This window comes from Petaurus breviceps, unplaced genomic scaffold (assembly GCF_028583685.1).
Source record: "Petaurus breviceps papuanus isolate PSGF00001 unplaced genomic scaffold, PetGlider_PUasm1.0 350, whole genome shotgun sequence".
NCBI classification, from domain to species: Eukaryota; Metazoa; Chordata; class Mammalia; order Diprotodontia; family Petauridae; genus Petaurus; species Petaurus breviceps.
The window spans coordinates 420,066-433,213 of NW_027186199.1; the positions used below are offsets into that span (position 1 = coordinate 420,066).

At 41.3% G+C, this 13,148-nt stretch overlaps 1 protein-coding gene across 4 annotated transcripts in view; it reads right to left on the bottom strand.

Moving 5' to 3' along the window:
- The window catches only part of SLC52A2 (solute carrier family 52 member 2), a 37,306-nt gene that overhangs the window by 19,689 nt on the left and 4,469 nt on the right, over positions 1-13,148 (bottom strand). For 2 of the 4 annotated variants that reach the window (XM_069097011.1, XM_069097008.1), the window contains exon 4: positions 13,024-13,147. In XM_069097011.1, coding sequence (XP_068953112.1) covers positions 13,024-13,147 — 124 coding nt within the window. Of the gene's footprint in view, positions 1-10,704; positions 12,905-13,023; position 13,148 lie in introns of those variants that run through there. The other 2 variants (XM_069097010.1, XM_069097009.1) reach the window with 2 other exon arrangements.

Sequence of the window (13,148 nt, forward strand, 5' to 3'; positions counted from 1 at the left end):
CATTTTAAAAATTATATTAGCTTTACCTACCCATGAACAATAAATATTACTTCACTTATTTGGATCTGAGTTTATTTGTATAAAAAGCAGTTTATGTTTATGTTCACATAGTTCCTGTGTCTATTTTGGCAGGTACATGCTCAGGTATTCTATACCATCTAGATATTTTAATGATCCAAAACAATACTGGATAGTATAGCTAACACATAGTATAGTTTCCCTATTTTTAACTTTTGATTAAGTTTATTTTAGCTTTAGCTTTGTCTGACTTCACAATTATTATCCCCAATTTTTTTTACATAATAAATTTTACTCCTGCCCTTTATTTTGTCTTTGAGTATATCTCTCATTTTTATGTTTCCTGAAAGCAACATATTGTTGAATTCAAATTTTTAATCTGTTTTCTGTTTCTGTTTTGTGGGTAAATTTGTTCCATTTACATTCTAAGTTACGATTAATTGCAGTGTATTTTTCTTCTTATTTTTACTCACTATCCTTCTCACCCTGTTTACCCTATCCCTCCTCACTCCTCTGTTTTACATCTGCCCACTACCTTGCCCTACTATTCCTTAACCTATCCACTCCTATAAAAGTCCCTCCCTTATCCTTTTCTGTACCCTATCCTCCTGCCATCTTTCTGAATTTAGAAGACTTCTATACACTTCTAGAGCTACATATGTGTATGTATATGTGTTTATGTGTGTGTGCGCGAGTGTGTATTTCCCTCTTTAACTCATTCCCAAGGGAAGGGAAAGGAAAGTTCCAGTACTACCTGCTCTCTGCCCTACCAGCTTCTTCTGTATCAATTTTTCCTTTTATGCCTCATTCATATTTTATGCCTCATTTGAATTACTCCTTTTTACCTCTCCCTACAAAGTTTTATTTTTTAGAATCACCCCATCATACTTAGCTCAACCCTTGCCTTTCTTTCAAATAATGATGACAATCATAAGAGTACTGCTAATTATTATTTTTTTTAAAGCAATCGGGGTTAAGTAACTTGCTCAAGATTACATGGCCAGTTATTTCTGGGTGTGGTGCTGAATATCTGAGCCCAGATTTGATCCCCAGGTCATCCCCACACTGGAGCTGGTGCTCTTACTCACTGAGCCACCTGGCCGCCCCTCTGCTAATTATTTTTACATAAGAAACAATTTGAGTTTTTGAGTCCCTTATAATTGGTCTTTAATGTTTACCTTATATTTCTCCTGGAAGTTATATGTCAAATTTTCCCTTAAGTTCTGGAGTTTTTGTTACAAAAACGTGAAAGTCTTACAGTTTTTTTTTTCATTCAGGATTATACTTAACTTTGCTGAGAAGTTACCCTTGGTTGTATCCCTAGCTCTTTTGCTCTATGAAATATAGTATTCCAAGACCTACAGTCTTTCAGTGTAGTAGCTGCTAGGTCTTGTGTGATCCTTATCATAGGTCCGTGATATTTAATTTTTTTTTTCTTGTTGCTTCCAATATTTTCTTCTTAACCCAGGGGCTTTGAAATTTGACTATTATATATTCTTGTAAGTTTTCTTCCTGGGATCTCTTTCAGGTGGTGATCAGTGTTTTTTTTTCTTCCATTTCTGCTTTGCCTTCTTCCTCAACACTTTGGGGCAATTTTCCTTGATAATTTCTCATAATATTGTATCAGATTCATTTTTTAAATCATAATTTTCAGGTAGTTGTAATGGGAATGCAAATTTGGAAGATCTTCCCTGCCTCTAGGCTAAAATGCACCTGAAGCCTGGGGAGGGAGGCTTGTTTTTCAATAGATACTTCTTGATTGGCCAGTGAGTCAATAAGGTTGTTACATTCTCTGAGCCAGGAGAAGGCTATATAAGCCCTGATGTGTAGCTTTGTTTTGGGACTCACTTTGAGAAGTGTTCTGTGATTTGATCTGAATTCTGGGAAGCCATTGTTGAGAGTCCCCCGGCTTTGAAAAACCCAGATGTGGAAACCCAGATGTTGACTGGGTATGGATGTAATGGTTGGACAGTTTGGAAATCTGTCTACTTGATCTGTTTCTGTCTTGATAATTCTGTCTGTATATTTTGAAGTTGGGGTGCTGACCTTTTCCCCCTGAATAAGGTAAACAATATATGTCTGACTGATTAAAGTAAGCTTGTTAACCCATTTTGAGTTGCTTTCCTTTAACAACGCAGATCTAAGAACCTGTATTGGCAGCAAACCCTGAGGACGCGCTTGGGGTGCTTGCTGCTACAGTAGTCTGACTATTCTTATGTTATTTCTCCTCAATCTGTTCTCTGGATCAGTTGTTTTTCGGATGAGATTCTATGGCTGGGTTATTTTTCCTTTGCTTACTCTTTTTATTTATTTATTTGTTTCATTTTGTTTTTAGCAGCTATTAGTGTAATTAAGTTGTAGTCCCGAGGTATGGGGGATGATGCCCCAAGTCTCAGGTCCTCGTTACTGTTATTTTCTGAGGTCTTTCTCTGACCCAACTTTGGGCTCTCCTCTCCACTCCTAAACCACAGCTAGGCACCCCAGCCACACGGTCCTGCAAATGATCTTGCTCCCTGCTATTCCTACAGTTGCCTTTTCTGCCCTGGAATGGAAAACAAGGACTCTGTTCTCCTGCAAGTGCCTACAGCCAGCAGGGTCCCTGCCCTTTGCTATTGCACTCATCAGGTGTGTCTTAGTTCCATGGCTTTGAAGTCACAGTCCATCATCACAGGATGCGTCTGATCAGCACAGCTGTGCTTGGCATCCCTCAACAGTGGAAGATCCTTCAATCTTCTCAGACCCCAACACAGTCTGCAAGAGCAAAGTTTCTGAGGCTGAGGATTCCTCTCTTCCCAGAAGTCCCCAGGGTTTGTTTGTTTATTCTGCAGAGTCAGCCTAGAAGTGCTTTGTCATTCAGGCACTTCACCCTGTTCTTGGAGGTGGGGTCTTTTCAGGGTCTTCTTTCATTGTCTCAGGACTGAGATTCCCAAACTTATTTGGCCTATTGCCCCCTTTTAAAAAATTACTCAGCACTCCCCTTTCTTTAACCCTTTAATGATTTTTAAAGTTTGCATCATTAAAAAAAATATAATTAAAAAATGATACATCCTAAATTTAATAATTTATTGTAAATTTGTGGATTTTTTCCTACTTTGAAATTTTGATGCAGTACTACATCATGTAACTGTTTATAGTTTCATATTGTAAACAAGTCATTACATATTCCTTCCATGCAAGCTGGACTTCCTGACAATGCACAACATTCTTGCCTGCCAGCACTTGATTGCTAAGACCTTTTGGTAGACTTGACCACTGATCAGTTATAACTTTCATTTTGTGTGTTTATTTGGAAAGTAATGTAATCACTATGATTTTAACTCTGTTACATAACAGACAAAACATGGATGAAAGTTTTTTTTCAAAATTTTCTTCTCTTATTTCCTTATGTTTCTGCCACTCCCTTATTTTTATTCAACACTCCCCCCAATTGCCCCTGAAGCTACTACTGCCCCTACTGAGTTGTTTCAGTGCCCCCCAGGAGGCAGTATCACCCACTTTGGGAACCTCTGTGACTTAGGAAGACAACTGCTTTACCTGGTATTTATTTTTGCTGTCCTGAGGCAATGTTCTGTCTTTTGTTTTGTGTGTGTGTGAAGGAAATTTGGGGAGCCAAAAGTTTTCTGACTCCACCATCTTTCCAGAATTCTCTCCCACTGTGCAGAACTTTAAATGCCAATTAGAGGCAATTATATTTTGCCCTAGATGTAATATAGAGAGCCACTAGTGTTTTTTGAGTGTGTAACTCGGGTGTAGTGACATGGCCAGATCTGCTTTCAGAAATAAAGGCTAGATCGGAGAAAGGTGAGACCAGAGGCAGGGAGGCCCATGACTAGGAGGTTATTACAAGAATCCTGGTGAGAGATAATAAGGACTTGAAGTAAGGTGGTGGCTGTGTAAGTGGAAAGAATGGGTCAGATGCGAGAGATGCTGTGGAAATAGGAAAGAAAAGATTTGGTAACTGGGTGGATATGCATTCTCTCTTGTACTAGCAACTAATTATTGAATCAGGACCAAGGTTTTTCCCCTTTTCTACTTCCTCATTCAGAAATCCACCAGTGTGGGAAATCTTTGTGTATTTATTCAGATGGGTCCAGGAAAATGTGTATTCTCCCTTTTGTCATACAGGTAATATGAAAATTGGTAAGTCTCTTTGACAAGAAGTGAGTGATCCAAGGTCAAAATGTCTATAAGGGAGCTGGTGATGTGGGATTGGTGGGAGATGCTACTATCCAGACATTTCTCACAAGGAAAGAAGATACAAAAAGGAGGCAACTCCATTCAAGGCACTAGTTTCCCTAGGCTGGACATGTGTATATGACTCGTGGCCAGATAGGAGATCAGCCAAAAGGAAACAAACAACTGATAGAGGATGGGGGGGGTGGGTGGTCTTTACCTATTCTTTGTTCTTCTGCTTCCTTTCTTCTCACTTTCCTTGTGTTCATAGTAAGATCAAAAATCATCTCACCCATGGATATGGCTATGGCTTGAGTAGAGTCTGTGTGAATAGACCAGGGCACATCTGCTGCCCCACTGTTCACAGCACCTCTTACATTTACCTCTTAATCCACTGTTCTCTTAATTACCAAATCTAAGGCCTTTTCTCTATCTTCATCCTTACTGGCTTCTCTGCAGCCTTGCCTACAGCTGATCACCATCTTCTCCTAGATACTCTCACTTCTCCAGATTTTCATGACACTTCTCACTCTCCTGATTCTCCTCCCATCTGTCTAACTGCTTCTTCTTAGTCTCTTTTGCTGCATCTTCATCCCGGTCATGCCCACTAAACTGTCCCTGCTCCCCAAGGCTCCGTCCTAGGCCCCCTCCTCTTCTCCCGCTATACTCTTTTGCTTGATGTTCTCATCAGCTCCCATGTGTTCCATTATTATTCTCTAGGAAGATAATTCTCATATCTATGTATCCAGTCTTAATTTCTCTGCTGAGCTCCAGTCCTATGTTGCCAACTGCCCTTTGAACATCTAGGTCCAGATTGCCTGTAGGTATTTCAAACCTAACCTTCACAAAAAGAGAATAGATTATCCATCTCCCCCACTCCTACCCCCATTTCAACCCTCTTCTCTTTCAAACTTTTTACTGCCAAGGATAACACTCTTCTTCCCAGCCACCAAGGTTCACAATGTCATGGTTCATGGTCATACTTAACTCCTTACTCTCACATCACATATCAAATTCATTGCCAAATCTTGCCATTTCTCCCATGAAAATATCTTGGGTATACTTACCTTCTTTCCACTCACATAGACACCACTGTTGCACAGACCCTCATCTCCTCTCATCTAGACCCTTGAAACTGCCTTCTGATTGTTCTACCTGCCTCAAGCATCTCTCCACTCCAGCATTACTAGATTCAGCAGAAATTCACAGGAGTTAGAATCAGGGGTGTGCTAGTAAATGTTTAACGGTAAATGTTTAATGACTGACTCCAGGAAAAAAAATGTGCTCAGGAAATACTTTTAGTTTAATTTGCATTATTAGCATTTTTTCCCCATCATTTTCTTAAGTCTAGAAATCAACTAGCAATAAATCAAACCCTGACTTGTAGTGTTTGCCAATTCCTGAGGTGTAAATACTAACGCTGAAAATTTGGCAATCAGATTTCTGGTTTTAGTTGGCTCTAGCACAACTCTGGTTGGAATGTACCTCACTGGAGACAATCTAGTCCAACCCATGCCTGAACAAAGATACCTTCTGAGTGGAAGAAGTGAAAACTTCTCATACTATACTCTAAAGTCTAGTAAGGCTTTTTTTGGGAAACAGGGCCAAGTTCCCCTTCACTGGAAATCACATGATTTACAAGGACTCAAAGCTCAGAGTGGTAGGGAGTCTCCCCTCTCCTCAGTGACACCTCAGCATAAGATATGCCAAATAAGGACAGAAGTGCTTTCTCAAATGCACATCGGGGGGTCTACTGTTTCCTTGTTCTGGTACTTGAGGTAGATTCCTGCGCTTAGATTGTGCACTTGACTTCTAGCCAATGGAAGAAAAGGATCAGAAGGGGAGTGGGGGAGATTTCTGCGTTAGGGCTTTATAACTTTGGCCATTTCCTTTTGTAAATTGCTTCTACTCCCTGACCATTTCTCAGGAGAGTGGCCTTTTCTCGAGATTGTAATAAACCATTCTTTTCTGCTTCCTACCTTGAGAAGCCTCTGAATATTATTTGGGTAAGGATCTCTGTTGCACACAGTTTTGGGGTGCACATACCTCTATAAAATGCCCCAAAATTGGTCACCTAGGATTTACTTGAAGACCTAGATCTTGTATTTTAACTACTTTGTATTTATTCTCTTTACATTTATTTTATATATACTATGTACTATTCTGTATATGTGTCCTTATTATGTCTTCTGATGTGGGCTCCATGTAAGGAGAATGAATTCTTTAGGTTATTGCATTTGGGTTCCTAATTCTTAGCACAGTGCTTGGTACACAGTGGGCACTTAGTAAACACTTGTAAACTGAAAAAGAAAACACATTAGGTGCCTCTGCTTTCATAAATCCATCCTCTACTCAACTGTCAAAATGTTATCTGCTACTCAATTCCAGGGGCTCCAGGATCAAAATATAAAGTCTTCTCTTTGCCATTTAAAGCCTTTTATAACTTGGCCCTTATCTACTTTTCTAGTCTTATAATTCATCCCTTTCTAGGCATTTTCCTAGGTCAAATATGACCCTTTATTCTCCCATCTCTGTGCCTATTTGCAGACTGGCAATTCATTCACAGAGCTAGGCTGGATAGGGTGAAAAAATTTAGCTCTGGAGACAAACACTGGACATCAAATGAAACATTCCTACTTGTCCTCTGTCACTGTGGTGCTCAATGACTGAGGCTATTATTCGATGAATCTATTTTAAATAGACTCATTAAAACCATCAAAGTGCCAGAAAACCACTGATATTAAGATAAATTCAACAGTTCTAGGCCTAGTAGAGGCTGTAGGACCAGACTTAGGTCCAGACTTAGATATTCTTAGACAATAGGACCTGACCTCCAATGATCAGAGATGTTAAAATACCCTTTGAAAATAGATCCTCATGGCAAAGAATTGGAAATTAAGGGGGCGCCCAACAACTGGGGAATGGCTGAACAAGTTGTGGTATATGCATGTTATGGAATACTATTGTGCTATAAGAAACGAGGAGCAGATAGACTTCATATTTACCTGGAGAGGCTTATACGAACTGATGTTGAGTAAAAAGAGTAGAACCAGGAGAAATTTATACACAATTACAGACACAACGTATGTGTGATGACCAGCTTTGATAGACTGGACTCTTCTCAGCAATGCAATGATACAGTATAAGTCAATCCCAAAAGACTCATGGTGGAGAGAAATGTGTGCATCCAGAGAAAGAACTAGAAAGAACTGAGTTTATATCCAGATGGAAGCAAAATACCTGATCGTTTTCCTTTTCTTGTTTGGTTTTATGTCCTCTTTACCATTTTTCATTCCATCTGATACAATCTGTCTTTATAACCTGACTAATGTATAATGTGAAAGTAAAAAAACACCAAAAAACAAAACAAAACAATAAATAGATCCTCAGCCTTTTGAACGGCCTGGGCTGACAAGATTGAGAAATATCAGAGAGTATGTTAGAATCTGGCTCAAGAAGGTAATGGGGGCCAAAGGATGATGAGAGCCTGTGTTACCTAAATTAAAAATCAGACCGAGGTATTGCTAGCCTGATAAAAAAAATTGATGGTACAGGACTCCATCAGATGAAGCAGGGACATAGACATTGAATATGTAACAGAAATTAGACGGTACTCAGAGTAAGTGCTTGAGAAGAACCTGATGAGAAATAATCGTCTCTTCATCAATTTGTATACAATGTGTCATAATATTATTTTATGATTTATTTTCACAACTATGTTTACTTCTTTAGATTTTATGTTCCACTTATCAGTTATTTGATTATTTATCCCTGTAAAATGTAATATGTGATCAAAATTTCCCCAAAAAAGTCTATTCACTTAAACATTAGCTGAATAAAATAAAAATATCTAATGGAGTTCTGGCTCAGTAGCAAAATTAGAGGTCTCAATCAAGCCATGAGTCACACATGGCCAGAAGCTGATCTCTGGAGTTCTCATATGACAGAGAATATTTGTACACACTATGTAGGAGGGGAAAGGCCCCATTACAACTGAAAAAGCTTCCTCTTAGAAATCTACAGCAATGAGAAAGAGCTAGTTTAACCACATACACTTTAAAAACTAAGTGGATAAAAAAAATGCATCTTGTCCTATGATGTAACTAGATGAGCAACTGGTTAATTCAGTGCCTCAGAACAAATATTTGTGACAAGAATTTCAGATGGAAAATGACCTGTGCCCAGAATTGAATAGGAGGAGATTCAGCTGGAATTCATTTTGGCAATTATGTAGCATTTTCAAGAACCCCCAACTTCTCTTTGCTGACAAAGCCCACCTTTTCAACACCAGTAATACTATGTTTTCCAGTAATTTTACAGTAATACTATGTAGCTGCCATGTGGGTTGGTGGATACAGAGTCAGTTTTAGAGTAAGGAAAAACTGGGTTGAAGTCTTTCTCCTAACACGTACAGGCTATGTAACTGTGTACAAATCATTTAACCTCTCATTGATGCCATGTAACTCTCAGACTATAAAACACAGAAAAGGGGGCAGCTAGGTGGAGCAGTGAATAGAGCACCAGCCCTGCAGTCAGGAGGACCTGAGTTCAAATTTGGCCTCAGAAACTTGACATTTACTAGCTGTGTGACCTTGGGCAAGTCACTTAACCCCAATTGCCCTGCATTCCCCCCTCCCAAAAGCAAAAAAATAAAATAAAATACAGAAGAGTTACCGATTTGTATTGGTAGAAGTAATTTCCTTTCTGGAAGTTCCCTATACTAATTACCAATGAGATCACAGAAATAAACTATGTAATCAGAAATCAATGAAACCCCATGATCTCCAAAAAATGGCAACTGGAGGTAACCTAAAATGTCACGAGAAATTTGTGTGATAGATATGTGTAAGTTCCAGCCCATTGCTCCAGTAGGGGCTTGAAAGTCTAATGCTGGAGGACAGTCATTTGTATACTCTGTGAGGAATAATAGATACTTAGCCCCAGAGCAGCACTGATATGCAAAAACTAACAGAAGTAGAACATCCCCTCCCCCAACCCTCCCTCTAGCACCTTGGGTAAATTATCTACAGGGGATTAATGAAGCCTTCACTAGAGACCAAAGAGAGCTAACAAGTATCAGAGCCTCCTGGGGCCTGTTGGAGGCCTTTGACCCAAATCAGGGGTGGGGATGGGCTGTCCAGAGAGCAGGGGACAGACAGGTTGATCTGTTGTTACTTGGGGAAATCTTAGCACATCTCAAGAGTTGTGAGAAACCCTGTTCTCCGTCCTAGTCCCCACCCTAGCCAGCCAACACAGGTTCCCAGACAGCGCCTTGCCTCCAGAACCCTCAATCCTGGCTTTGCCCATCTTTCTGTAACACTCCTTGGAGAGATACCTTTACCTCCTTTACATGGGAGCAAATACAGGGTTGGGCCTGTAGCTTCTACGTCCTGAGGAATTCCATTCAATTCAACAGCGAACACTTATAGTGCATTTGTTGTGTGGACAATGCTGTCCTAAGAGAATCACTGTGACTCTTCCTTCTGCCCCCTCAGACTTGCGGTTTTGATCCACCCCTCTTCTCTGAATGCAGCCAGCTACTCTGTCTTAGAATTCAGAGTTCAGTGTCATTGGTACAGAGACAAACTTCCTTCTCCGGTACAGACTGGCACCTTCTCTACAATGCAGTGTGCTAGGAAGTGGTCTGAGATATGAGAGGCTGATCCCATTAGACTGGGAATCACATAGCCAGTATATAGAAACTAGACTAGAATCTAGATCTTCCTTGCCTCAATCTGGCCTAGATTTTTTAAACTTGTTTTTAAAAACTTTTATTTGTAATTATTTGTTTTTTCAATTAAGCATCTTCCCCCCCCCACTGAAGAAACTTTGTAACATATAGTCCAGCCTGATTTGTTACAACAGCCTCTTAATTGGTTTTTCTGCTTCCAGCTTTTCCCCTTTCTAATCTATCCTATACATAGTTGCCAAATTAATATCACTAAAACAGAAGTCTGTCACTTCCCTGCTGAAAAATCTTCACTGGCTCCCTACTGCCACTTATGACAATATTCCAATGCCTCAGTCTGGCATTTGAAGTTGTTGCTCCAAATATGGGCTTCCTGCTTACTTTCCCAGACCTTTTTCACATCTCCTTTCTGTACAGTGCATTGCAGCCAAATGGTCCATCTACTTGCTGTTCCTTGAACTTGACGTCCCACTTCTGATCTCAGCACTGACTCTCCCCTTGGCCTGGAATATACTCTCACTTCAAATTTGCCAGCATTCCTCCAAGACTCAGTTCACGTACCCCCTCTTATGGGAAACTTGTTCTGATGTCCCTCCCAGCCTCTCAGTGCTTGCTTTCTCCCAAGAAAGTTATCTTCCCCTAACTGAATATGTAGTTTTGGTCTGGTCTCTGAATTCTCTCAGTCCTTCCAAAGCTGCTTTATACATAATGGACCTCATTAAACTTTCATTTGTAAAGTGGGAGTATTTGTACTTTTTGCCATACAGGTAAAAAAAAAAAGAGAGAGGAAAATGCTTTGTAAACTTTAAAATAGAAAACACAAATATATTTAAGATTTTAATAATTATAATTTAAATATTTAAAATATAAACAGGAGCTATTTATTACACTTGGTCCCTCTTTTGGTGGAAGTCATGGCAAGGATTTAAGGCAAACATACTGCAATATACAGTGACATGTGAGGTTAATTTAGAGAAATACAAAAAGCTAACAGAGGTCTAAAGGGAAGGTAATGACTGCCTGGGAGATCTGAAAAGGCTTTCTGGATAGTTGGGCATTTGACCAATGCCTTAAAAGGTGAGTAAAAATTCACCAAGGGGAAAGCAGGACATTTTAAGAAAGAGACTGAACAAAAGCCTGGAGGTGGGAGAGCATAAGGGCAGAACCATCCAGTTTGGTATAGAGCACAGCATCAAGAAGAGTAGCAGGTAAAGAGTCTGGAAAGGTATGGTGGTGCCAGATTGTGGAGAGCTCTGAACCCAGGCAAAAGAATTTGAATTTTATTTGGCAGAAGATAGGGAACCATTTCAGATTTTTTTTTTTAGCAGAGCTGTGACTTAAAAAAAACAACACAGATTTCTCTGAGGAAGATGAACCTGGCAGTGGAGTGAAGGACAGAATGGAGAAGGGTGCACAGGGCAAGGTTCTCTAGGCCAACAGCCTGTGACTCATGTTTCTCTAATCTGGAACCAAGCATATTTCTGCAGTGATTTGTGAAGGAAATCACCATACTGACCCTTTCTTTGAGAAGGTGGAGCACTGCATTTGGAGTCAGAAGACATGGGTTGGAGCCCCTAGCTCTACCTTTTATAGCCTGTGAGATCTTTTCCCTCTCCCCTTTGTAAAATGAGAGAGCTAAACTAAATGACCTTTCAAGTGCCTCTTGCTGGGGAGTACAGGAAGCTGCTGTGGGGAGAGGTGAGGCTTTCAAGAAACAGCCTTGGAAGGTCAGACTGTTGGCGCCATAAACTAAGATGGGGCAGGGGCTTTGATAGCGGACTCTGAGAGGTACAGATAGGCAGGGCCCAGGGCCAAATCAAAGGCTATGTGGATAGAGACTGCAAGGTCAGGGACAGGGAACCTTGGGAATTTCCAAAGAGAACAATAAGTAGAAGCTGGACCCCCCATAGCCAGGCTATGCACAGTATAATTAACCCTTTCCCTACAGCTCTGTTTGGAGACACAGAAAGGAAGGAGGCTCCGGCCAGGGAGGACAACACTGCTGAGCACCAGAATGGTGGCCTTGGGACCAACTGTATCCTCCTCAGGGAGAGGACACGCCCTGCCCTGGGGGGGGGGGGGTTACCCCTTTGCCCTTTTAATTTCTATGGACCTGGACAGCGAATTTATGAGGAAGAACATTTTAGGCTGGTAGTGACCTTAGCCCATAGGTCCTGCCTGAGATAGTCCCATCCTTCAGGACCCCACAAAACCACAGGTACTACTTGGGTTAGTCACTAAGGGGGAAGGGAGGAAGGGGACTACGGAAAGGTCTGAAAAGGAATTTGACCCCCACTGATGAGTCCCACTCACATAGAAAATAAAACTTTTATTCTAAAGCTATAGTTGTAACTGGACTTAGGGTCTGAGTCTGAAGGACCCTGTCGCATGTGCCAGAACAGGAATTGTTAGCTGTCATCTTCTCTGTAATCCCAAGGTCTTGTACATAGCTGTTCTCTGGAGATGTTTGCTGAACTTTGTTCAGTTCTGGGACCCAGAGGATAAGTGACCTAAGGATAAATGACCAGGAGGAAAAACAACAGAATCCCTGTCTTTGGTCCTCAGTCTCTATTCCTAAGGTTTGGGTTTGGTTGTTTTGTTTTTGGGGTTTTTTTTTGGTTGGGGAAAAGGGTATGAGGGGGTACTGCATCCTAAGCCAATCCCTGGCCTGTCCCTGAGAGGTAGGAATTGTGCAAGGGACAACACCTCCCCCACTGAAGGGAATAAGGCACATGCTGCTCCAGCAGGGGTGGTGGGGTAGAGAATGGAAAGGCACTCCCAATAAAAACCAAACAAACCCCTTAGGGATCATCAGGGGCTACACATGTCCACGCAGTCCTGGCTCCGGTGGAAGACCTGATAGATGCTTGTTGCGGGGAACATGGCAAGAGCTCCCATCAGAGAACCTATCTGGATTGCAATGCCTGCTGCCAGCAGCGCATGGCGGCCACCACTATGTAGGAGTGAGCTCACCGCCACCTTCACATAGGAAAAGGTACCCAGGCAGAGGACCCATGAGAGCACCTGGGAGAGGGAAAGAAGCAGAGGGATTAAGCGTAGAGGCCCAATCAGGAAGAGATACCACTTCCTTGTTCTCCAACTTGTTCTCCAGTTTCCCTAACCCAGGGCAGTTATTCACTTACCACAAGGACTACACCTGCAGAGGTGCCCACTAGGGGGGGGCAGGGGCTCAGGGATGCCAACACCATCACATATGTCCCAAAAAGAGTGCCCAACAGTGAAAGGGCACCCAGACCAGGCAGTGACC